General features: G+C 30.6%; 2 protein-coding genes across 6 annotated transcripts; one reads left to right on the top strand and one right to left on the bottom strand.

The window, feature by feature from the left end:
* Positions 1-10,238: 10,238 nt before the first annotated feature.
* Positions 10,239-12,539, bottom strand: LOC137807804 (pentatricopeptide repeat-containing protein At2g45350, chloroplastic). Its single transcript, XM_068608610.1, has one exon. It carries the CDS (start codon positions 12,188-12,190, stop codon positions 10,334-10,336), a length of 1,857 nt encoding a protein of 618 aa, XP_068464711.1. The 5' UTR covers positions 12,191-12,539; the 3' UTR covers positions 10,239-10,333.
* A 3,426-nt stretch (positions 12,540-15,965) lies between these two features.
* On the top strand, positions 15,966-22,632 carry LOC137807803 (ATPase 11, plasma membrane-type-like). Of its 5 annotated transcripts, none has more exons than XM_068608607.1 (22): positions 15,966-16,063; positions 16,410-16,520; positions 16,637-16,756; positions 16,850-16,948; positions 17,039-17,176; positions 17,324-17,458; positions 17,587-17,766; positions 17,874-18,080; positions 18,162-18,281; positions 18,372-18,491; positions 18,643-18,765; positions 18,854-18,958; positions 19,052-19,196; positions 19,707-19,871; positions 20,011-20,249; positions 20,438-20,470; positions 20,590-20,671; positions 20,784-20,944; positions 21,172-21,357; positions 21,438-21,620; positions 21,706-21,881; positions 22,246-22,632. In XM_068608607.1, the coding sequence occupies exons 2-22, from the start codon at positions 16,467-16,469 to the stop codon at positions 22,340-22,342; spliced, it is 2,868 nt and encodes a 955-aa protein (XP_068464708.1). In that variant the 5' UTR covers positions 15,966-16,063; positions 16,410-16,466; the 3' UTR covers positions 22,343-22,632. The 5 variants fall into 5 exon arrangements, with proteins under 5 accessions (XP_068464708.1, XP_068464710.1, XP_068464709.1 ...); XM_068608609.1 differs by having other exon boundaries at positions 15,974-16,067; XM_068608608.1 differs by having other exon boundaries at positions 15,978-16,093.
* Positions 22,633-27,382: the final 4,750 nt, after the last annotated feature.

Below are 27,382 nucleotides of genomic sequence, written 5' to 3'. Positions count from 1 at the left end.
TTGTGAAACAAAACCTTAAAGCAAATTGTTACTCAGAGGTGTAGAAAGTACTTTAGTAATGTGTATATTCTTTGTGTGTGATGAATTGGGTTGGAATGTTGCTTTTTACCAGTTTTTCATGCACCCTATTGCCACCTTTCAAATCCAAACATCCAACTATTATATAGTGTAACCTTATGCTCTTTTAAAAAAAATATTATTTAAACCATAACCGATTATGGAAAGCTTGGTAATCGATTATTAAGGGCTTCATAATCGATTATGGAAGTATTATGCACCATGACAACTTGGATGAGAAATATCATGTACGTGAAGATCCAGAGGCATGCATTTCTTCACAGTTTAGGAGGGGTCATCTTTCACTCCATCTCTCATTTTCTTTCCTCCCAAATTAGTGTCAATCTATCCAACCAAACATGAATAGTGCCCAACCTTTCTCAACTCTCAAATCCACATCAAGAGTTTTTTTTATCAGCAGAAAAGAATAAATAAATAGGGATCACTTCAGGGGGGCGATCAACTCTTATACAAACCACAAGAAACAAATGTCACGTCCAAAAAACCCAGAACCGTAAAGAAACTAACACCTAACAACTAATCCCAGAACACCAGGAGAAGCCACCTAAATCGAAATATCCAAAGCAAACACCAAACAAAAGGGAAGCACCAAAGCTTAAAAGCAAAGACCGATTGCCTCAAAACCAACAACATACAGAAATAACAACCAAAGAACACTCATACATTCGAACAAAAAACACCCTGGCAACAACACCCCACCAACCAAAAACTAACTAACAAACTAAATCGAATATACACACCAGGGGGTCAAAACATCAATCTGAAAATGAGAAGCAAGTAGAGGAAACTTTAGAAGTGACCCAAAACCAAATCTTCAATTGAGCCAAAGAGAAAATTTCAGAGTGATCCACCACACCACCTTTGAAAATGACCTTATTCCTATGGCACCAAATTTCCCTTACCACCATAACCCACACACTTCCTAGAACTAAATTAACAGATTTAGATGCATTACAAATATTAAACTATAGGAGATGTGAGTAAGAATCTTGGAGAGCAATCGACACCAACCCTAACCACCCTAAGCAAAGATTCCAAACAAGCCAAGAAGATATACATAAAAAAAAAGTGGTTATTAGACTCCTCTTTTGTCCCACAAAAGCAACAAACAATACTATCAACCACAACATCGCCTTAAGAGACTCACCACTTTGCCAAGTTCATCGGTCACCAAAAGTCGAAACCGAGCTTGAACCTTGCATTACCTCAAGAAGTTGACACACTTGAAGCTTCTCCCACTCAAAGAGGCCACTTCTCCAAATTAAATTCCACCTCCAAACATTGTTACTCCGATCCCCACGAAGATTCAATGGAATATCTTTGTCAACACTAAGGGAATAAAGCCTCGAAAATTTACTCTTCAGAGTAACATTACCCACCCACTTGTCTTCTCAGAAAGAAATATCATTCCCGCTACTAACTTCCCACTTAAAGCAATCTTCAAAACTCCTACCCCACTCTTTCAACTTCCAAATCTCCTTCAAGTCCCTCAACCAGAGAGATTCACAGTTGTTCATCTTAGGGTGTTTCAGAGATCTCCAACATTCATACTTAAACTTTAGAATCTCCTTTCATAAACCACCTTAGTCTAACCCAGCTGTCAAATCCATTTTTCCAACAAGGTCGTGTAAAGACCTTAATATCAATAATACCAAGTCCTCCAACATCACGAGAATCACACATTTTCCCCAAGCCCAAACAATCTTCCTCCCCTCAGACCCCAATCTCAAAGGAAGTCTCTCTGAATTTTTATAATCTTTTTTAACACACCTAAAGGTATTTGTTTGGATGAGTCAATTTACTCTTGATATTGACTGCAATCCACATCAATAATAAATTGAGTCATCCAAACAAAACATTAGATATCCTCTATTTGTCTCTAGAGTGACACATACACACAAATATTCATATTTATGTACATATGATAATAACTCAAACACTCACATTTACACATTTCATGATTTTTTTTATATATGAGTATTTTAAAATTATGAATGATTATTTCAATATACACTCCAAAATATATATATATAAATTTATTTTGAGAAAAACATTTATAATATCCGAAATATAAAATATAACATATCTAAAATTATGCCTTATTTTAATTTAAATGTGCAACATTATTATTTAATCAGCCTAGTTATGTGTCGTAAAAGTTAATTTTGTAATGATTAGTTTGAAATTTATACTTAAATTATATTTTATTGAATAAAAACATAAAAAAAATCTTATTAATTATGTGATAAAAATTTAAACTCTTATAATATTTGAATATGTTCTAAAGATGTTTTCTAATACATTATTGAATATGTGGATCAATAGTAATAATCATACAAGATGGTTTTTAATTTGACAACACTCTTGAATTCGAGTCATTTTTCATGTAATTATTAAATATGACCTAGAGAATCTTTTCTATAAACAAAAAAGAATACATGTGGTCCATAGGTAAAATGGTCTCCTGCATTATTTCAAAGATTAATCTCACACATAAAAATTACAAAAATACTTTTCATAATATATAAAAACAAAGAAAGAGTGTAATACTATGATGTTCAATATAAATTTTGAATTAATATTAGTAAAATAGCAGAAGAAGATGTATGTAATAGTTCTGATAAAGAAAATAAAAAAATTTCACAATAAACCCATTTAAAAAAATTCACATAAAGAAAATATTATCATATGTCAGTAAATAAAGATGATATCGTTAGAATTAATTATCATGTATTATTTATTTTATTTTGAAGTTTGAAATTATATCACAATTTTATCTTTCAGATAATAAAAAAATAAAAATTATATATATATATATAAAATGTACTTAACTTCAACCTCTAAATAAGAAACTACATTGAATATACGAGAATAAATCTGAGTAAGGTTTTTCTTTAATTTCTTTTAAATTTAAATTTTGATAATTTTTGGATATTGATGAAAGTAATTTCACATTTTGCGAACCGAATTCTGAGTCTGAACCGTAAATAGATTTGCTCTGATAATTAATGATGAGATAGTTTCATTTATAGATTTTTGTTGAAATAAATTTATGACGAAAAAAAATGATAGAAGAAAATATTTATGTAAGAGTTTGAGTGATAGGTTTGGTAATATAAGGACAGAAAGGACAGAAAGATTAGGGTGCCAGCCTAAGCATGTCGCGTTGAAGAGATAGGGTGAGGAAGCATTAATGGTTGGATGTAACGTGATTTCAATAATGCTCCAAACAGAACCTAAGTAGCTCCCTCTTTTTTTCTACTTTATACAATACTACATCTTAAAAACTCCATAATACGAATCCAAAACTACATCTGTTAAACCCTTCATTAATCACATTTCTCCATCTCAAAGTTGTTGAAAGCCCTTTTTAAGAAACAATGTACATGTATATGTTGTTGAAAGAATGTATATATACCCATTTTAAGAAACCATGTATATGTATTTTTTTTTAAAGAGAAAGGACAAAGGCATGTACTTAAAACACTATCCTACATTAATGGTATAGCCCCATTCATAATTTTTACTAACTTATATTTTACACATTTTAAAAAAATCAATTTTTTTCTATGACCATAACATATTCACAAATTTTAATTTCTTTTTTAACAAATGCAGTCTAAAATAATTAAATCCAATTAACCTCGTTTTTTTCATACTTTTTATTTCAAATTAACTTCCTTAAATGTCTTCGTGAATCCAAATACACCATTAATGTTATAATCGTGGTATATATAAAAATTGTTTTACAATGATTTTGAATACTGATTGAAATTATTGAAGAAACTCTGTTTTTCTCCTTTGGTATTTTCTTGTGGTTATAGTTTATTTGATGTTAATTAGTGTTTAAAATATAAGTAACACTTAATTAAAAAAGCAAAAATTTTGTTATTTAGTATGTGAAAGAAAAAGATGAAAGAGGTAGGGTTGGGAAAAAGGTGTGACAGAATAGGAGAGTACGGAAGGTACTGAACTGACACACATCATGTGAGGGATGGATGGTGGGGTGGGCACCATTATGGATCTGCTTTTAAATCTAATCTTTTTCCATTGCCCAATTCAGCCCGTTACACATGTCTTTGGGCCCCTTTCTGTCACATTTACTGTCTCTATGTGCATATGCTAATTCAGTAAGACTAGGCTATTTACTAATCTTATTAATGACTAGCCCAAACAAATATCTTCTCGTATTTATGTATTTGTATTTTTTAATTTGGATGAGTGAAAAAAATTGAAAAGTAGAAAATAATATGTAAAAAAATAATAATAAATTGTTTAATAATTTTTTTTTGTCTTTTCTAATTAGAAAAAAATTCTTCCATGAAAATTATACTTTATATTTTAAAATAAAAGATAAAAAAATAATGAAAGATTAATTTATATATAAAAATTACCTTAACATTAATTTAAAAAATAACGTTGTTTGTGTGCTTCTAAACTTAACTAACTACTGTAATACACGGTTTCTCGAACTTCATTCACCGTGACAGAAACATTACACATCCTAAACTAATGAAAGTTTAACAATGAGACACAAAAGATATTCCAAACCAAGTAAACACACCGTACCAAAATGAAAATAAACATTAATATAAAAAAATTAGAACCAATATTCTAGGACAAAAAGTTAGGAATAATAATAGATATAACATTTAGATTTAATAAAATATATTTATATTTATTTTAATTTCCAACTTGATCTTGACCTAACAAAAACCAGTATGTTTAGGCTTAGTTTAATCCAAAACCAATATGTTTATTATAATTATTATTAATAATATAAATTATATTAATAATTTTATTAATATTGTTAATATTATTAAATATTATTAATATTATTAAATACATTAATAGGATTATCACTTAATAATCAAAATCATCTTTAGGTATTATCATTAATAATAAAGAATATTTTTTATGCATTAAATATACAAGATTTTAAATATTTATTTTATGACATATGATACAAAAATATATAGAAAAATTAAGTAAAATGTTATTTTTAAAAAATATCACATGTAAACAAATAATATTGATCATATTACGAGTAAATAATTATTTTGATTTAGCTCGAGTATAAAATGACGTCATCTTATACTACTTAAGAAGAAGTTAATCTTTGAACTTTAAAAATAAACTAGACTTAAAAAATAATTTAATAATCAAAATCGTCTTTAGGTATTATAATTAGTAATAAAAAACATGCATTAAATTTACAGGACTTTAAATATTTATTTTTCTTATTTTCTGAGATGCACTAGACTTGATCTTAGCAAAAACACCATAAAGTATCCCACATTTTATTATAAAATAAAAAATTAAATATTACATAAATTTATTTGATAATTTTAAAAATATATAATTATATTAATAATAATAATAATATATAATTATAAATAATGAAAATAATAAAATAAAATTATAATATAAACTCTAAACATTCTCATATAAAATAACAAAATGTATATAATAATAAATATTATTTTCATAAATTTTAATATAGTTAATCAATTTATTTATATTTAACACAATAATATTTTCTATTATATTTTTCGTTTTTTTTATAAAAATACAAGTAATTATGAATATTATATATTAAAAAAATTTAATTAATTCAAACTAAATATATATATATATATATATCATAATTTATTATTCAAATATTTTTTAATAATAAGGATAAATTTGTAAATCTATTTTATATCTTTAAAATAATTTATAAATTATTTACCAACTATCACATCACTCACAAATTATATTTTTTAATTAAATTTTAAATAAATTACATACGCAATCCGTATGTGACACTTTTTGTTATTTTTTAATTAAATTTAAAATAAGTTACATACAAATTTTATCTGTATATAATAATTTTTTTAATTACTTTTTGATATTTTTTAATTAAATTTGAAATAAGTTACATGCAGATCAATTTTTTTAAAATAAATTTTTAATACATTACATACGAATTATATTCGTATGTAACACTTTTTTATTATTTTTTAATTAAATTTAAAATAAGTAACATACAAATTATATTCGTATGTAACAATTTTTTAATTAAATTTTTAAATGCTTTACATATGAATTATATCCGTATGTAATAATTTCTATTTTTTAAATTAAATTTTAAATATTTTACATACGGATTATATTTGTATGTAATTATTTCTGCTTCAAGACGTCAAAGTTACATATAGATGATAGCCGTATGTAATTACCTTTTACATACGAAAAAATCTGTATGTCATGTCTATTTAAATATTAAATAAAGTTCGTATATAAATATTTGTATGTAACATTCACTTTACATATAGATTTTTATCTGTATATAATAATCGGTAAGTAATTCCATATTTTATTGTAGTGATTTAGAAACTATTTTAATTTTTTTTATTAATAATATAAACTTCTTTAAATTTGAATTTTTTTGTCTCTAATCTAGTCAATATAGTGACTAATTATTTTTAGTCTCTAAATTTAATTTTTATTTAATGATTTTCTTATAGTGTTTAACCCAACTTTACTTTGAGTTTAGATTTTTAAAATCCATAAAATCATCTAATCTATATCTATTCCAAATCCAAAAATATGGATTGAAATTTGAGATAAATATATTAAGATAAACTTAAAGTAATATAAAGTTGAATAATTGTAATTTTTTTTCAGTCTTACTTACTTAGAAACCAAATCTGGTAATGGTAATTAGATAATATAAATTGATCTCAATTTGTTCTGGTATGGGTGAGAAAATTTAAGTTAAATGGAGAATAAATAATTTATTACTTTAAAGCTATTAAGTATAAAATCAACTAGTACTTTATTTAGCTAAAAATTTAATCTCTTTAAAATATTTGTTTTTTACTTATCTCTCGGTTTATGAGTTTTTTTTTTTAATATTAAATCATATAGACTAGAAAGTGACAAAATGTAGGATAATGTAACTAAATAAAAAAATATTAAGATTTTTCTTTCCCTTAGATCTTAAGTTTCATGGTTTTATATTTAATTGGCTTTTCTTACTGCATATGAGATATGAGTCGAATACATGAATCTATTGCATCTACATTCATATTTATATGTTTTGGTTTAAGAGTCAATTTCCTACGGATAAGTTAGGACTTTACTAACTTTTCTAAGCTTTGAGATAAATTCTTTGAAAAGTTTAGGAAAGTAAGGGAAACTAATTTGATTTACTACTTTATAAAATATTGAAAATGGTAAGAATGAAATCTAGAATAGCTTAAATCTTATGATAGACACTTGTGAATTTAATTGTGGTGTTGTTAATTGAGATTTCAATTATTGGGTTTTGATAATGATATGAGAAAGTATATAATTGGCAAGGATTTTGTGATGATAATATTGAATTTATATATGTGTGGTTGAGGATTTTATTAGCTTTATGTACACCTATGAATATTGTTGGATTTTACTAGTTTGAATCGGGTTAAAGGATGTTTTTTTTTTATTTATATTTTATATTTGATGTATGAGTTTGATTTCTGGATATTTTGTTTTAATAGGTTGTTTGTTTTGAATTTACTTAAATTAAAATAAGTTGATTTGAGTATTATATGGAGGAAATTTTGTTAATTGTAAAAGTAGTTTCTTTAGTTAAATTAGTATAAAAAACTTCATTTACAAAGTTTGTTCTTCTTTACTAGTGTCGCTCAAATGAGAAGTTTTATGGACAAACTATAAATAAAGTATATATATTCATCCAGATAAGTTAGGTAAATCACATCAATCTCTTTCATTTCAAGTTTTAGTTGCTTAGAGTTTCTTTCATTTTGAGATTTATTAAATTATTCCCTTAAATATTTTCTTAAGTAGATTAGTTGAATTAAGAAAAGGTTGGTAGATTTGAATAAAAAATCTATAATAGATATAAATTAGGAGTTTCATGGTTAGGGTAAATTCATTTGATTTCATTTATTCAGTCTTCCAAAATTTTTCTGGAAAGTTTTTCATGGGTGACCTCCTACAAATTAATATATTTAGAATAAAAGTTTGCATATATGTTATATGTGTACTCTTTGTGAAAAAATATGAAGAATCTATTCAATATTTATTTTTTGAATGTTCTAATACTTTGCATATTTGGAGTTGAGTTTGACAGATTTTTCTTACTTTTCATTTATTTAATAATGATGATAATTATTCAAATGCAAACTCAAGAATATCAAATATTTCACCTTCAAATAATTACATTCATACAAGTTGGTTAATTCAACATAATCATATATACATAAACATTCCCAACTATAAACAAATAATATATTTAAAATATTACATATAATCAACAAATTTCTTTCGTAAAGTATAGTTTCCTCAACAAATCTAAATAAAAAATTAGCTCTATTCTTAAGTAAAGATTTGTTGGACAAATTCTCATTTGTTGGAATATGGAAAACAAATAAAAAATTGGATTTCACAATATCAAAGACATTATAATCGGATGTAAAATTTATTTTCAAATTTTTCAATCAAAAGCATTCAATAAACAATAGAAATAACATCACAATTTTAATTTTAAAGAATTTGTTAGAAGTCATACACCTTGGACTCAACCAAGTGCATAGTTTAATATAAAAAAAGAAAATTACACATTGCATTTAAGTTATTGGAGTTCACACTCTTTAGGCCTTATTTATTTATTTATCCGATTGTCATCATCATATTACAATGATTAAATAAAATGTTAAAACAACATTTGTTAAGGAAAGCTTAATGAGATCAAAACCAAGTTACAATTCCAAAAAATCACATAAAATCTTCATATTTTAAAACATTCTTCCACTTGTATAGATTTCAAATTTTTTACCAATAATATTTTTCATAGTGTTTCCTTAATCAAAATCAACCTAACTTATTAAGGCACAAATTCAACAATTCCAATATTAATAACATTCAATAATCATTCTATATTTAAAATCAAATTAAATTATAATTCAAATAGTTTATCTAATTTATAAATTAAATGTATCTCAAAAAAATAGGAAAAAAAAAACTAAAATCAAACAAAACTCTTAAAAACTTAATCAAATATCACAAGATCAATTGAAACCCTCCTTAAAAGATTAACCAGTTAAATTATAGATGTCAATACTTAATACACAAATCAAACAAAAATTCATCTATTTATAACCTCAATTTCATATCAATCCATTATTCTCAATATATTTTGCAACCTTTATACAATGAAAAAATGTCCATGACTTTAAAGTGCTCAATTATATAACCAGTGTTCTCTCACAATTCAATAAATAATCCTCAAAACTTCAAGTATTTCAAACTAAAATACAAAAAAAATAAAATTGTAAGGGAAATTTGAAACTTATAACCATATTTCACATCAGATTTTTCAAGTTAGAATTCTATTAGAAGATAAAATAATTTATTTAAAATAAATTATTAAAAAAAGTAGAAAAGTCAAATAAAATGAGATGATTTATGATAAGTGAGTTTTTATAATTTTTATTATAAAATAAGAATCCAATATTTATAAAGTACAAATTCTAATTAAGTATCTCTGTTAAGGTTCCAATTTTCTATATTCACTATTAATGATATTCTGAATTTATTCTTAAAATCTCTAATACGAATGACATTGAAAAATATTATTAAATTATCACAATACAAAATATATATAGTATTTCCGATTTTCGATAAATTAAATAAGATGGTAACCGAAATAATGCATCTGTCAATAAATATAAATTAACAGATGTTCAGTAAAGCAGGAAATAAAAAGACATTGAGTTTGGATAAAATGTGATTAGTCCAAAAAAGAACATCTGCAAGTTAATATTTAACAGGAAATTTTGATAATTATTATTCATATGAAGTATGTCATTGGGAATTATTTTATAAATCGCTTTCACAATCTCTCATCCTAAGAGAAAAACAAAATGGTCGGAATCACATTTCGGATGTTTGTTTTGATTCCCTTAAAAAGTAGTTTTGTTTTACAAATAAATCAAACAGTAACACTACTCTCATACTCTAACCTTCTGTTCTCCCTGGTCCACCATTTTCCAGTTTTCGAAGCTAACTTATAAAAACTTAAGATTTCATATTCAAGTTGTATAATTATAAAAAGAAATTCCAATTTAATACGGTGTATGATCACTAATAGATTTGTTTAGACGTCAATGTTAATAAATACCTTATATTCAAGTTGTTTTTTCATTCACATTGCACGAGTTTCCACCTCAAACAATATATCATGGATGAGCTTCAAAATAGGAATTTACAAACTACTTAACAAAGAATAAATCTCAGTAACCTGAGGGTGTGTCCTATCTTTTACAGAGAAGTGGTGAACAGTACCCCCCAGTTCAATCCAACTACAACCTGGAATTTTCTTTAAATGTCTTTCTTTCATTTCAGTCCTAACCCTCTTTACATTGTCCCACATGCCCAAACTGGCATAAATATTAGACAGGAGCACATAGGAACCTGGACTGCATGAATATAGCTGAGTCAAATGCTGAGCTATAGGCTTTCCCATAGAGAAGTTTTCATAAATTTGGCAAGAACTAAGTAAAGCCTTCCATATCACATCATTGGGTTCAACCGGCATCTCCTCAATGAGTTTCCTGGCTTCTTCAACATGCCCTGCTCGGCTAAGCATATCCACCATGCATCCATAGTGTTGCACTTTAGGTTCCAACTTGTACACTTTTTGCATGATCTCAAAACATATCATTCCCTCCTTCAACAAGCCAGCATGCCTACAAGCACTCAACACTCCAATGAATGTTATATCATCAGGAATAACTGAAACCCTTCCCATCTCCATGAGAAAATCAAAAGCCATCTCACCCATTCCATGAATAGCCAAGCCACCGATCAAAGCATTCCAATGATCAACACATTTTTGCTCAACATTCTCAAACACTGAGATCGCATCCTCAATGCTACCACATTTTGAATACATGTCAATTAGAGCAACACCAAGCTTACCATTCAGAGAGTATCCCTTCTTCATCAAATAATGGTGTATCACAACTCCATCTTCCACGTGTCCTAATTGGGCAAACGCTGTAAGAACAATCAACAACGTAGTATCATCAGGAAACACATTCCCTGCCCTTTTCATATCATGAAATATTTTCAAAGCCTCAACGCAATAACCATTCTGAACATATCCAGCCATCATTGAATTACAAGAAATAACATCTCTCCTTGGCATTTCATCGAACAACCGCCTGGCAGCAAGAACATCACCCGATTTCGCATAACCGTCTATCATGGTAACCCAACTCACCAAATCCCTTTCTGGCATCTCATCAAACAACCTCCGAGCATCCTCCACCCTCCCATGCTTCACACAACCACCAATCATCGTGTTCCACGATACCAAGTCCCTCTCCGGCATTTTAACAAACAAACTCCAAGCAAACCCCAGACCCTCTTCCCACATCACATACCCTCCAATCATCGAATTCCAAGTAATCAAATTTCTCTCCTCCATACCATCAAACAAATCACGCGCCTGCTCAACCTTCCCAAATTTCACATACCCACCAATCATCGAGTTATACGAAACAATATCCCGGTCAGGCATTCTGTCAAACACCTGCCGTGCAAGTTCAACACACCCGCATCTCACAAACAACCCGATCAAACAATTCTGCAAAAACACATCAGTCCCAAAATTCATTTTCCAGAGCAACCCACAAACCTGCATTCCCTCTCTCACCAAACCCACTTTCCCACAAGCCTTCATAGTCAGGGAAAACGTGTACGCATCCAGGCACACCCCATTTTCGAGCATCAAGCGGATTAGGACCAGGGCCCCTCTGGGGTCACACCCATGAGAGTGGGACCTGATAACAGCATTCCAGAGAAAAGGGTCATCTTGGGGGTGACGAAAAGCATGGTGCTTGAAGAAGACGTATCGAGCAAACTCGACAAGAGGCTCATGGGGTGAGGAAATGAAAGAGAGAACGAGTCTGGTGGTAAAAGCAGGGTTTTTTATGAATCCTGTTGTAATGATTCGTGCATGGAGTTGGTTCACGTGTTCTGTGGTTGTGCATTTTGGAAGTGAAAAAATGGTTGAAGCCCATGGCTGGTGTGAAGAGGAACCAACACAAACAACCATCAATGGCTCAAACTTTTAGATATTTTAGTTATAAAAAGTGTATTTTAGTGCAAAGTTGCTTGGTATGTTGAGTCACCAATTTGGACTAAGGCAATGTGTAGTATTATAACTTTTCCATAGTTTCATTTTCAACAATCTATGGTGGCTCATTGCCTCCCATCTGGATAAGGTTATCTTTGTTTCCATGGAAGAGGAGATGCATTCTTTTTCTCTTCATTCCTTTCTCCTCTTGTCTTTATCACTCTCCACATCTCTTCTTCAATGGGTTGAGAATACATGTTGTAAAACTTATATGATGATAAAGTTATTTTCATTTGATAATTCATTTGAATAGAAATTCCATATTAACAGTCTCATTGATTAAAAACAAAAAGTGATATTGGGAGCGACATAAATATCACATCTAATAATTTATATTATTCAATTTTTTATTGTCGATAGACCCATTTTCTCCTCTTTTTTTTCTTACTTATACGTGTACTTTTTAAAAGATAAAAATATATAATCTGAAATAAAATATTTTTTTATCTTACATTTGGTTGGTTGAAAAGTAATGTTTAAGCAGCATGTCTTGTTTAAAATAAATAAATTTAAAATAAGTAATTTTAATTATTAAAATGATAATTTTTAATTTTTGAATCAATTACTTCTCTGATATAAATAAAGCTTAAAAATAAATAATTAAAAAGAAAAAAAAATTGCATATGGTAGGGGAAAGCGAAAGGAATATGGACACCGTCGCAAATCACTTTCAATCTTTTTATTTGACACGGCAAGTTGAATCAACAAGCCATTCCAAGCTGTCTCACTTGTTTCTTTTATTAAGATACTTTAACTAAAACTATTTTCTAACATTCACTTACTTTTGAATTTCAATTACATTTTTTATTATATTAAATATTAAGAATATATTTTATTTTTATTTAAATGTTTTCTCATATTTTTTGATCTCTAATTTGCGTATTTCATTTTCTTTTAACTTTTTTGTTAATTTATTTTTAAAATAAAATATATTAATCAATGAATATGAGAAAAAACTAAAAATATATTTTGATTTTTTATATTACAATTTACATTTTATATCGGTTGAGACCGGATAAGCAATCACTCAACCAATCAGAATAAATACATAAAAAAATAATACACGATAAATCATATCATTTTATTCAAGTTTTAATATACATTAAATACTCTATCAATAATAAAAGTTATTACAAAATTTATAAATAAACATATTATACAATAATAAAATACGTCTTAATATAAAAATAAAAAGAAAAAACACAACTAAAAACAAGAATATATAGTGTCTACATCCTATACAATTATACATTATATATGAGAAAGAAAAGTAAGAGAGATGAGTTTTGATAGTAAGTGCGTGCATGTGCTTATGCTGGCATAGATTTAATGGCCACTGGTCCAGCCTCCACCTTCTCTTCTGCGCCGCACCGCACCAAATAACACAAAACACGTCCATTTCCATGCTACTACTTTATTAAGTGATGCTAAAACTTATATTGTTCTTAAAAGAAATTATACTCATTTAATGTTTCCACTTGTTGTTTTTTACAAGTAAAAATTGGACAAATCTTTTGATTCAGGTCATGGATGAACTACTTTTGCTAAAAGATGGTGGATACCTTATATTCCCATAACATACATATATAGACATAGAATTTAATAAAATTTTTTTATCACAATAAAAAATAAATAAATGGGAACCGTCCAACCCTTATACATAAAGAGCAAAAACTTTACCTTACTTCGACCTAGAGACAACTTCCAGATTAACTAAGGAAAAACTAAACTAAACATTTAGAAAACATTAAACAATCAACCTCATACAAATCACGGGGTTCAAAATTCCAGTTAAAGTACGTAAATGGAGCACCACGAGACTTTGCATAAATCCAAGATCAAACATTTACCTGTACCAATACGAAAACTTCCAGCACATCTACCACACCCATATCGAAGATCACAAAATTCCTATGTTTCCAAATTTCACTCACAACACTAACCCAAATTACACGCCAAACGTCATTCACCAAATATGAAGTCTGACTTAACCTGAATTGTAGAAAAATTACCAAAGGATCTTTGTGAATAACAAACGACACGCCTAGCCACTCAAAATCAAGACCCCAAATACGCTAAGAAAAGTCGCAGACGGAAAACAGATGACTGAAAGACTCTTCCACCTTCCCTACCTTCCCTAAATTCAACAATATGTACCAAGATTTGTTCAAAAAATAATTAGTACCTAGTTTGTAACTTTTAAGCTAATAATTATATAAACATCACATTTGTAGTTTGTAATTACATTTACCATAAAACTGTTATATATTATTTGTATATATTTTTCTTAATTTTTTATGAGAAGATACTTAGTTATAATTCATAACTTTGTTAGTGATGTAAAAGCTTTGCAGCAAACATGGTCCATCTTTGCATGACATTCTCTCACTTCTAAATGGTGAAATTTCATTTTACTGTTTCTTCAAATGAAATGCACTTGCATTACATTTTCTTAAAAAAATTTGGACTAATTTTGCTAACTTATTTGTCATACCCACTCTTAATATTTTTTATGAGTATTAAATAATGATATTTCTTACATGGACCATGTCATAACCTTGAAACCACTAATAGGAAAGATTCCCATGACATGCAATGATGATTAAAGGATAAAAACACAAACAAAACCTAAAATAGAAGATTTTGAAGTGATTCTATACCTTTTACCTATATCTACACTAACATTTCAATAAATATTCATAATATAAAAAAACAGATTAGATATATTTTTTTTAAAATCTTTCCAAAATACAAGTTTTAGTTGAACAACCATTCACTTCCAATTATGCTTCTTTCTTCACACCAATCCCCTTTTATAGCAATAGTAAATGGTTCCATTTATAAATGCAATTTAATTCACCTGTATTTTTTCTTTGCCTGCCATTTTAATGTTTCAATGTTGTTTTATAAGAGACAAAATATATTTTCCCATCTCTTATAATGTTATAATGCAACTCAGGAACTTTTATCCACTTGCATTTATTTAGAAATAATTTTTATATAGATCTTATCCAATAAGTATAAATATTGGCCATTATAATATTGTAAACAATTATTATAAAGGCTATTTCTCCGTACATTACTCAATTTAATTAAATTCTAGACAGAATGAGACATAACAGTAACATAATGAAAACTAGTTTGAAAATTAGTAATGTTTTTAAGAGTAAAACATTTATATTCTTAAAATTTTATATCAAAACTTTACCCATAATTATTTTAGAACAAGGCATATTAGTTACTAAATATTAAGAGCTTTGGTTTCTTTTAAAAATGAAAATGTTTTAGAATATAATTTAAATCACAAAGATAACTCCAAATCTATAAAATCTTATCATTTCGCATCAATAAAACTGTATAAAAATTATAAAATTGTTGAGCCCAGATATGTTTAAAAAAACACTTTTACAACACATATTTATTGAAAACTATTTATATTAAAAGAACAACTACAGATCACAGTTTAGACAAATAACTTAGCAATATAAAAATACAATGTCAAATATAATGTGAAGCAAGACAAAAATTTGCATTTATTAAGACTGAGACATTATCTCTTCTACTGGATTTTTATCATAAAAAAAAATTATTGATATAAGTTTTGGCATTTTATTTTAGATTTTATCTTAATTATTCATATTTGGAATGTAGCTTGGCATTATGTCCATAATAAAAGGTGAAATTATGATAACTTTTATATTTTCTTGAAACATTATCTCATTCAAAAAGCAAAATTTGAAGAAGAAAAAAATGTAAAGGGAAGGATAGGCAGAGATAAATAAAGATGTGACTGTGAGTATGTTACCTAGCAAGTGGCTCTAAGTATGTAATGTATGTGTGTACTACTAATACTGCTGCAACTCTAACATGGTTTCTTTCACATGCATATGCAATCCATAGGAGTTTGTGTTTGTGCTTTTCTGTGTTGTGAAGAGTAGTTGTTGTTGTACATCGTTTCAATCTTGGATCCCAAACTTCGGGGTCATAGTTAGGTTGTCTACTCCTACCTATAACCATACCATACGCTCTTGCAGTTTGCACACTTTTTTTATTTACTTGTACTTAGTGCCAACTCTTTCGGTTGGTGCACTTCTTCAGGCACGCAAGCTAACTCTTGATTTCTGAACGGTTTTGCTAGTGAGAGCAAAGTTGGTAGCTATAGAGATACACAGAGAAGAAGAAGAAGAAACCCAGGATGGGGGACAAGTCCCAAGTGCTGGAGGCTGTGTTGAAGGAAACTGTGGATTTGGTAACATTAACACAGATCTGAATCACTCTATCTCTGTTTTGTTGCTTGTTGAGTCTTTCTTGGCCTTTTTTTTTTTCACTGATGGGACTTTATTTTTATTTACTTTGTGAATGCAGGAGAACATACCCATTGAGGAGGTTTTGGAGAATCTGAGATGTAGCAGGGAAGGTCTCAGCAGTGAAGCTGCTGAGGAGAGGCTTACCATTTTTGGTCACAACAAGCTTGAAGAGAAGAGAGTACTCTCTCTCTCTCTGTTTTTTTTTCATTCATTAAATCACACTTCCAAAATTGAATTTTTATGGTGAATTGTCTTCTGGAGTACTTTTCAGGAGAGCAAATTTTTGAAGTTTTTGGGATTTATGTGGAATCCTCTATCATGGGTTATGGAGGCTGCTGCTATAATGGCAATTGCGCTTGCAAATGGAGGGGTGAGTGAACTTAGCTTTTGAGACTTTATATTGGCAATGAATGAGTTTGTAGGTTGATTCTTCGGACTTGTTCCTTGAAAAATTGTGCAGGGGAAAGCTCCTGATTGGCAAGACTTTGTGGGTATCATTACATTGCTTGTCATCAATTCAACCATCAGTTTCATCGAGGAGAACAATGCTGGTAATGCTGCAGCAGCTCTCATGGCTCGGCTCGCTCCAAAAGCGAAGGTATCAACTCTGTCTTTCTTTTGTTTTATCTCAATATTGCCTGGGTGTGTGGATTCCATATTCTTATTGGTCCAGTTTGCATCTGAAAGGAATTTTGTCTTTCTTTTTCCTTTTATAGTTTCTTTTCTCATAAATGTGTTTGTAAAGGTTCTTAGAGATGGTAGGTGGAATGAGCAAGATGCTGCTGTCCTAGTTCCTGGTGATATAATCAGCATCAAGCTCGGAGATATTATTCCAGCAGATGCTCGGCTTCTTGAAGGGGATCCTTTGAAAATTGATCAAGTGGGTTATTTGTTTATTATTTTTATTATTATTTTTAAATATCTATCACATACTATTTGTTCTTTGAATCCTCCACATGCCTAATTGGTCAATTATCCTCTTTTTCCTTTGTGTTTTGTGCTTTTCAGTCTGCACTTACAGGTGAATCACTTCCAGTGACAAAGGGTCCTGGTGATGGAGTATACTCTGGTTCAACCTGCAAACAGGGAGAGATTGAAGCTGTTGTCATTGCTACTGGTGTTCATACATTCTTTGGGAAAGCTGCTCATCTTGTTGATACCACAAATCAAGTGGGTCACTTTCAAAAGGTAACTTATGAGAGAATGTAACTTTTCACTCCTCCCTTGCAATCTTACTGATATTAATTGTATAGAATTTCAGATTTCATTGTTATATTCTTTTGCTCCTTTTTCAGGTCTTGACTGCAATTGGGAACTTTTGCATATGTTCAATTGCAATTGGGATGGTTATCGAGATTATTGTTATGTATCCCATCCAAGATAGACCCTATCGTCCTGGAATTGATAACCTCCTTGTACTTCTGATCGGAGGAATTCCAATTGCCATGCCCACAGTTTTGTCTGTGACCATGGCCATTGGTTCTCACAGGCTATCTCAGCAGGTCAGTCTGGTTCTTTTGGTTTAGCACCTTGGGTTTGGGTGGACATATGCAGGTAAAAACTAATGGAGATAATGTCTGCAGGGGGCTATCACAAAGAGGATGACAGCCATTGAAGAAATGGCAGGCATGGATGTGCTTTGTAGTGATAAGACTGGGACTCTGACACTAAATAAGCTTACTGTTGACAAAAATCTAGTTGAGGTTGGATGATTAATGGCTGAATGGTGTTATTTGTTGGTTATTTTTGTGTTTGATATCCACTTGTTCTGATAAATTTTGATTTTAATCAAGGTTTTTGCAAAAGGAGTGGATCCAGATACTGTTATTTTGATGGCTGCCCGAGCTTCAAGGCTTGAGAATCAAGATGCAATTGATACAGCCATAGTTGGGATGTTAGCTGACCCAAAGGAGGTTAGTCATATTCATACATTTATTATTCCCTTGCATTCCTCTTGAGGCATATTTTTTAGCTTCAAGCCTGCAACTATAACGTGCACATTGACACATCTTTCTAAATTCAAGCTGACTAGCTTTTTTCTTTTTTAACTTACTGCCACTTAAGGCACGCGCTGGTATACAAGAAGTACATTTTCTTCCTTTCAATCCTACTGATAAGCGGACTGCATTGACTTATCTTGATCATGACGGTAAAATGCGTAGAGTAAGCAAAGGTGCACCGGAACAGGTAATTTGGCAACATTGTTTGTGTAGTTTTATATTAACAGTTGGTCTTGTGTATTATCATTGTGATGTGATCTGTTCATGATATTTAGATCCTGAATCTTGCACACAATAAGCCAGAGATTGAACGTAGAGTTCATTCAGTGATAGACAAGTTTGCAGAGCGTGGTTTACGATCTCTTGCTGTAGCATGCCAAGTAATTAATTTATTGCTTAATCAATCGGTGCCTTTTTATACTAATGTTTTAAGTTGGAAACGTTAATTTAGGCTTCTTCATTTTTTTATACAGGAAGTTCCAGATGGAAGGAAAGAGAGTGCTGGAGGTCCATGGCAATTTGTTGGCCTTCTGTCTCTCTTTGACCCACCTAGGCATGATAGTGCAGAAACAATACGGAGGGCACTAAACCTTGGAGTAAATGTCAAAATGATTACAGGTCTGTAACATAACATAGTGAACACCTTTGCTTTGCTTGTGTTATGATAATGAAATCATAATTCTTTATAGCCTATGTAACAAGTTTAATAAGGACTGGAAATAAGCTGTTGTATTATATAAGCAGCAGATGTGATCTTAGTCCCGTGAATGTTGACAATCCTGATTTATCTTGCTTGTTATTCACCAAACTTGTTACTTATTGATCAGAATTATTTTCTTTTTTTGTGGACATTATTGGTCTGAGTTATTATGGAACTTAAATTTACATATTCGTACAAGTAGGTGAAAGATTTTGCTTTAGATGGGTTGACAAACCGCAATCTGATTATCTTTGTTATGTACTGAAAGAATTTGTAATCCATGGTATGGTATCTTTGGAAATTAACTTGTACATTTAAAGTAAAGGTTTTTATTTCTGAAAATGGCCAACAATATAATGCTTGTATGAAATTATGAACCCCGTTTTCTCCTCCCAATACTCAATTATGTATCTTCCTTTTTCTATTAGGGGATCAGCTAGCTATAGGAAAGGAAACAGGCCGTCGCTTGGGAATGGGTACCAATATGTATCCTTCATCAGCTTTGCTTGGACAGGACAAAGATGAATCCATTGCTGCCTTACCAATTGATGAGCTAATAGAAAAGGCTGATGGATTTGCTGGTGTATTTCCTGGTATGCTTCTGTGTTGTCATTGCAATTTATTGGTTTGCTTATTGTTGACATGTGGTGGATGGAAGGTTAATTGGTAATTGTAGTAATTTGGTATTATATGATTCTTTGCTCATATTAGTTGGTTTGTATATTTGGTCAGAGCACAAGTATGAGATTGTGAAACGCTTGCAAGCTAGGAAACATATTTGTGGAATGACTGGTGATGGAGTGAATGATGCACCTGCTCTCAAGAAGGCAGACATTGGTATAGCTGTCGCTGATGCTACTGATGCAGCTCGTAGTGCATCTGATATTGTTCTAACAGAACCGGGCCTAAGTGTTATTATTAGTGCTGTTTTGACCAGCCGAGCTATCTTTCAGAGAATGAAAAATTATACAGTGAGCTATTTAATTACTGTTACTCAACAGCTTCCCCCTGTTAAATCATCTATATCATTGTTACTTCTACTGCTATGATCCTCTATACCGTACATTAGTGTTTGGGAAATATTTTTGTTTTGGTCATCTCGCTTGTCATAATCTGTTTATTATACTTACATTTGATCAATATTACTTCTATCATGCAGATTTATGCAGTCTCAATTACAATTCGTATTGTGGTAGGTCATTTTGCAACTCCAGGTTTAATTTTCTACCTGGCATGCCATTTTGGATGATGTAACGATGAGATGGGTCTAATTTTGTTTTGCTATGTTCTACATGTTTGACATGCTTACAGCTTGGTTTCATGTTGCTGGCTCTTATATGGAAGTTTGACTTTCCACCCTTTATGGTGCTTATTATCGCCATCCTAAATGATGGTTCGTTGTTTCTTTTCTTTGTCATTCTTTCCTGTTGCCTATCTCCTGCATCATGCTTCAATGTATGTGACCTTGAGTTTTATTGGTGACTAATGTTTATTTAACATTGCAGGAACTATTATGACAATTTCTAAAGATCGTGTAAAACCATCTCCTCTGCCAGATAGCTGGAAGCTAGCTGAGATATTTACTACTGGTGTTGTGCTTGGAAGTTACTTGGCGATGATGACAGTCATATTCTTTTGGGCAGCATACAAAACAGATTTTTTCCCAGTATGTCTTCTATGATTTCAGTTTCATATCTGAATTCATCGTGACATATGTGAACGTTGTTTCACCCTTTATGGCAGCAATGTTAGCTAGGACTCATTAATGTTATGATCTAATGTTTCCTATTTATTTGAATCAATGTTCACTCATTACCTACCTAGATTCTTCGTTTGGCTGTTTTGGATGGCTAGTTGATTTATTCATCTTGTCTGCTATATTTTCATTTTCAGCAAGTTTTTGGAGTCTCAACTCTTGAAAAAACTGCTCAGCATGATTTTCGAAAACTTGCGTCTGCAATCTATCTTCAAGTGAGCACTATTAGTCAGGCTCTTATATTTGTAACTCGATCACGAGGTTGGTCATATGTTGAGCGTCCTGGTTTATTGCTGGTGGTTGCTTTTATAGTTGCTCAACTGGTAAGCCACAAAACCATTTAATTCTGCTGTACATTTTTTTATCGCAATAAGTTTGGTGATGGATTTGTTGTTTTGTGCAGATTGCCACTTTGATTGCAGTATATGCTAACTGGAGCTTTGCTGCAATTGAAGGAATAGGTTGGGGTTGGGCTGGTGTTATATGGTTATATAACATAATATTCTATATCCCACTTGATATCATTAAATTTTTAATTCGCTATGCTCTCAGCGGTAGGGCATGGGATCTTGTCATTGAGCAAAGGGTGAGCAGAGCTTGTTTTATTGAGTGATTAACCCGAGGCTGGTTTTAGTTCTTGCTCTATGCTTATGGATTTCACTGTCTTGTAGATTGCATTCACAAGGCAAAAGGACTTTGGGAAGGAACAACGTGAACTTCAATGGGCACATGCGCAAAGAACATTGCATGGATTACAACCACCTGACAGCAAGTTCAATGAGCGCACACATGTCAATGAACTCAATCAAATGGCCGAAGAAGCTAAAAGGAGAGCTGAAATTGCAAGGTAATTGTTTTTATTTCTAAGGAATTAAGGTGGGGATAAATATCAGAATATTGCATTCACGATTTCAAGGGGATATATACCATATGCAATGCAGGCATACAACTGCATAATTATATCTAAAAATATTTGCAAAAGTTTGGAGCTTTAGATGCTCCATGCAAGTTGAATATAAGCTGCAAAAAATGTTTTGAAGTGTGGAACAACAATAACCAAAACAACAACAACTACTCCCACTAATTCTCCTAAGATATGAGTTAAGAATTTCATCTTTTTGTTTTAGGATAAATACTTATACTAAAGTCTTATATGGATAAATTTATTTTCTATAAACCGCAGTTATTTATTTCCTAGTGATTGTATGCAGGTTGAGAGAACTCCATACACTAAAAGGTCATGTAGAATCAGTTGTGAGATTGAAGGGACTTGACATAGACACAATTCAGCAAGCATACACAGTTTGAATATGCTTATCATATATTTGCATAGTTATACTGTAAAGAGTTACATTCTAGTGTTGCTGAGAAGAATATAATGTAATGATTACACATGTTCAACTTTAATGTCCTTTTTACTCTGCCGTCTGTTTCGAGTTTTGTGAGGTCAATTTATGTGATCTTGTTTCCTGTTAGTTATCACTCTACCTCCCACGTTTTCTCCACAATTTCATGATGCCAAGAACTGTGAGAAATTCATCCTTGTATTCTATGCTTCTGAACTCATTTCTATCTATATACCTCCTCAGTTTCTTTCTCTTTTGGAAATTAAACAGAACAAGTTGGAATTGAAGAACTATCCATAGATTGTGTCATGGAGATAAACACCTTGTTCAAAACAAAAAATTGAATGCTGATATTTTAAGGTGAGGAGAGTATTTTAACAATATAGTGCATTATTGTAACTTTCTATGGTGATAGAGGTGTCATGTCATACGAGTTGAGTTAATTTGGTCACTAATTGTTTGGGTTGGTAAAAAAGTTCAAATGAGGTTGTTTACTTAACTTTGGGTCAAAGTGACTATGAGCTGAATTTCTTCACCTAACTCTTTCTCTTCTTATTTTTAATTCACTTAATTTGGGTTTTTAAGATTGAATTCTCTAAATGATTTATAAAAGGTAGTACTTTTTTCTTCTATTTTTTTATAATTTAGTTGAGCTAACTTAACCCATCAAGCTAGGTTTCCCTGAGTTGGATTATATTTGTTTGGCTCCTAAACAAGTAGTTTAAAACAGATTGATGTACTTTTTTTGTCAACTATATATGAGTTAATTTAGTTACGTTTTTTCTTAATATATAAACGAGTTAAGCCCCTTTGAAACCTTTTGATGAAAGGGAAGTGAATGCATTGGTAAATTTGGAGTGATTTGCACAAAAGCTAAAAGTTGGGATCTCTCTATCACTGTTTCTACAATTAGAAGCAGGAGAGTAGGATAAGAGATAATGTATTTGTGGTTCAAATACTAATAGTTAAAGTATAGTTTGTGAAGCCCTGAATCCAGAAGGAAAAGAAGGTGGTTTGGATGAATGAGTATCCATATCCATTTGCTAGAAGCCGAAAAGAATAATGGCAGAAAAGATGGGAGTGCAGCAATAATGGTATATCACAAGTATGCATTTGTCCTTTCAACCTATTATGAGATTCTTCACTATGTGGGCCATGCCATTCCTGAAATATATGGTTAACATGGAGGCTATAGGCACTCTTTGTGATGGAGAAAGTGTCAAAAACTTTTCCAATTCACAATTTTAGGAGCAATCATCATCCTCAGACTGACAAGCCAGAATTTTGGAGATGATAAACTCTGGAGGGACAAAAAGCCTACGAGGTTATTCCTTTTGAGCCTTTTCCTTTTTGTAAGTATAGTTCATTGTTTCATCAAGTGTACACACCACTTATCCCCTTTGGCTGCATCATAAAATATGTTACAAATTTAACACAAAGCCTTCAACTTCATTGAGCTTAACACAGTTGTAACATCCTTATTTATTACATCTAAATACTACATCTTGCATTCTATTATCAAAAATAAATATTTACATATGTTAAAACAAAATATACAAACAAAACATCAAATGCTCCTTTCGCTGAGTGAAGTTCTATCACCTTAAACATAATCTTTTTTTGTGTAAAAACACAATCATCACATAAAAAAAAAACAAACACAACACAAACAACAAAGTAAGTTAGCCATTTTTAAAACTTCTAATAAGATGTAACTTTAATTAACAAGCTTAAATTCATCAATCCTCATACATTTCAAAAAGAAATCAAGTGTCTATACAAATTTATAGTTAATCTTTCTCATGTCAGACTTACTGACCCACTAACACAGAAACACTTGACTATACTTATGAAAGACTCGTGTATTGAAATTAACATTCAAATACCTGCATCTGTTATACTACTCGATGTGAATCCACACAACCATGCGCATAATATATAATCTCAACATCAAATCACCTCATATGACAAGGTTAATTCATATGAGCTGTCAAGCCGGATTATTTTTCAAATCACAAACAAAGTCATATGTGTTGGGTCTATTAGAGTCTAAGTTCAAGAGGGGAGGGGTGAATTGAGCTTATAAAATTTTCGCAAGAACACACAATTTTCAGTATATCAGAGGCAAAAGAACAGATTGTTTTTACATGAAACGGATTGATTCTTCAGAGCAGTCTAATACAATTTGAATTTGTTCAAATTAAAATTGTAATCAACAGAGGGTTATAACTTAGTTGGATTTTATGAGTATGAAGAATACAGCTATGCTAAGCAATCAATCACATTCATTCAACACAAGGTTTTAATGAGAATGAATCTTTCTCAGGTTTTAATGAATAGACTATTTGTTCACAGATCAGTTACAACATCATATACAACTGCCTTGTTTATGATCAGAGAGCTTTAACAAATCAGGAAGAACAATTTTTATTTAAACCCAGAATTAATAGATTCAATTTCAAAAGAACAGATTTAGTTCTTGACAGAATTAAGCAAAACCAGAAATGAGTGCAGGGATGAGAAGAAAAGGCACGCAAGTTTTTATATTGGTAAAGAACAGATTTAGTTCTTGACAGAATTAAGCAAAACCAGAAATGAGTGCAGGGATGAGAAGAAAAGGCACGCAAGTTTTTATATTGGTTCACTCATACAGAGCTACATCCAGTTTCACCTTACCCCAAGGTGGAATACACTAAAAACAGTACCAATCACTTATACACACAGCAGTTCTTGGACACTACAAGAACAATACAACCAATGCTGAAAAACCCTATTTCAGCACACCTTGCACTCCAAGAAACCCTATCAAGGAGTGACTAACACTTACACCTTTACAAACCAGAATAAAGGAAATATTACACCTGAAAAGAAGATGCAAGAACTCAAAACCAGTAGTTCAATTTGTTGCAGAACTGCACCAACACCTTCACCAAGATCAAAGGTTTCCTAGAACAAGCACACTTGAAAATTCCTTTGGAAAACCTTTTAAAAAAACTTTCAATCCTTCTTCTCACATAGAAAATGTTTGATCTCTGTCAAAAACGTAATTGTTCAGCATCCTTTCATGTGAGAGAGACTTTTCTTTATATAGAAAACAGTTTCTAACTTCTTTTCAAAAAACAGTTGAAAAGCTGTTATGAAAACAACAGATTCAGTTTTGAACTTAACAGATTTATTTTGTGAAAACTGCCAACTCAGCTAACTGAAATAACTGTCTGAGTTGTACCTTTGGTGCCCTAACTAACTTTCGAAAATCCTTTCAGCAGACCAAAGAATAAACCTGTTCTTTTACAGAGAAACAGATTAATTTTTGTGTGGTATCCTGATTTTAGGAGAAAACTCTAAAAAGCTTTTGAAAAGACTTTTAACCACTTCATGTGCTTGATCTAGGCTTGGTTAGGCATCTAGGATAGATCAAGTAGCAAAAGGCAACCTTACACAACCACAAGCCTACATACAAGATCATTTAAACCTATTACAAACTTCAAAACAAACTAGCTATTTTCTACATCAAACACACACTAACACTAGGTAGAGAAGAGACTTCATCCATCTTCAACAATATGAACCTCCTTCGACTCTCATCACCTTAATAACTTCATCTATATTATTTCATTATACCTGTAGAATCAGAATCATCTCTTTCACAGAGCACTCATAAATCAATACACTCTCCTAACAATCTCAATACGATATTTTCTTTCCTGAAAATACTATGTCTCAATTATAATTTCATATTTCACATCTTACATTATTCAAAATCACACCATTTAATCACATCAAAGCTTAAAAGTAAACAACCCAAAAATTTACATAAAACACATAAAAATTAAAGGATTTTCAAATTAACTATATAATTAAAATTCACATAGAAAATAGTTAAAAACAATAAACAATAATAAAACAAAAAACATAGAAGCAAATCTTAAAATTTAAGTTTTTTAACTTGAGCGAAAATAATCTTGCTTCAGCAAAAATGACGAAAATCCTCTCGCTTAAGTGAAAAGGGATCCGAGAACACCCCAAATTCACCCCATTTTCGCTTGAGCAAGAATACCGCGGGATTCTCGCTCAAGCGAAAATGGACACCTTATTTTTCATCCTATTTTCGCTTGAGCGAGAATTTTTTCGCTTGAGCAAAAATAGGTATGGAACTCACTCTCTCATACTAGCTTGAGCGAGATATGCAGTAGAAAGTTTCCCAACAACTTATCTCCTTAACATTTTTCACCAAAAATTACATTCAAAACTTATATTTTTATAAACTTACAACATTAAAATGATACTTCTTTTCTTAAGATGATAGAGATACTCTGTCAACATATATATTCATTATTTCTAAACCAATTTCCAATCATTCATATCTACAAAACAATAACATACAGTCTTACACTTAAGTAGAATTCATAATGCAATTCAAGTCAAATTATACTACCATTCAACACTTTCAATCTCAAATGAAATACCATTGATAACTCATTAAGATCAAAACAACATATACTATACAAAATACACAAAATCAACCATTTTTAATAATGCACTACTTTACTCAACAACAAACAATTATGCAAGAAAACTTGAGATTGGTTCTATTGAAAATTAAAATCAGCTTCCTTTACAAAAAGCTCAAATCCTACAAGCCCAAGGGTAGCTTAACCTATATCACAAAGTCCTGATCAAAGATCTAACGATCTAGGACTCATAACTAATCTTGAAGTTAGATACACCACATGAAATGCCTATACCAAAGGTAAGTTAATAAGTTCAAAACTGACTCAAAAGAAGAAGAAACAAAAATGAACTTACTGTATCTAATCTGATCAGGCAGTCTTGTAGTATTCACTTATAAGAATCCAATGATGAACGCCGATAATCAGTTTGATGACGTAGGGATTCAAAAAGTTAGAGAGAAGATAGAAGAAAAAAAAAAGTTTAAAGAGATGATGATTTTTTAAAATGAGACTTGTGGTCTTCCTATTTATTACTATTTTCACGTTAATAA

The sequence above is a fragment of the Phaseolus vulgaris genome, chromosome 3 (assembly GCF_000499845.2).
Source record: "Phaseolus vulgaris cultivar G19833 chromosome 3, P. vulgaris v2.0, whole genome shotgun sequence".
Taxonomy (NCBI): domain Eukaryota; kingdom Viridiplantae; phylum Streptophyta; class Magnoliopsida; order Fabales; family Fabaceae; genus Phaseolus; species Phaseolus vulgaris.
The sequence above is the reverse complement of the archived record's forward strand: the minus strand, read 5'-3'. Positions and strand labels throughout refer to the sequence as shown.

Coding starts and splice junctions, on each gene's coding strand:
- LOC137807804 (XM_068608610.1), bottom strand. CDS start 12,190: ATGGTTGTTTGTGTTGGTTCCTCTTCACACCAGCCATGGGCTTCAACC.
- LOC137807803 (XM_068608607.1), top strand. CDS start 16,467: ATGGGGGACAAGTCCCAAGTGCTGGAGGCTGTGTTGAAGGAAACTGTG. Junction 17,459..17,586: donor ATCCTTTGAAAATTGATCAA/GTGGGTTATTTG, acceptor TGTGCTTTTCAG/TCTGCACTTACAGGTGAATC. Junction 18,766..18,853: donor GCAAAGGTGCACCGGAACAG/GTAATTTGGCAA, acceptor CATGATATTTAG/ATCCTGAATCTTGCACACAA.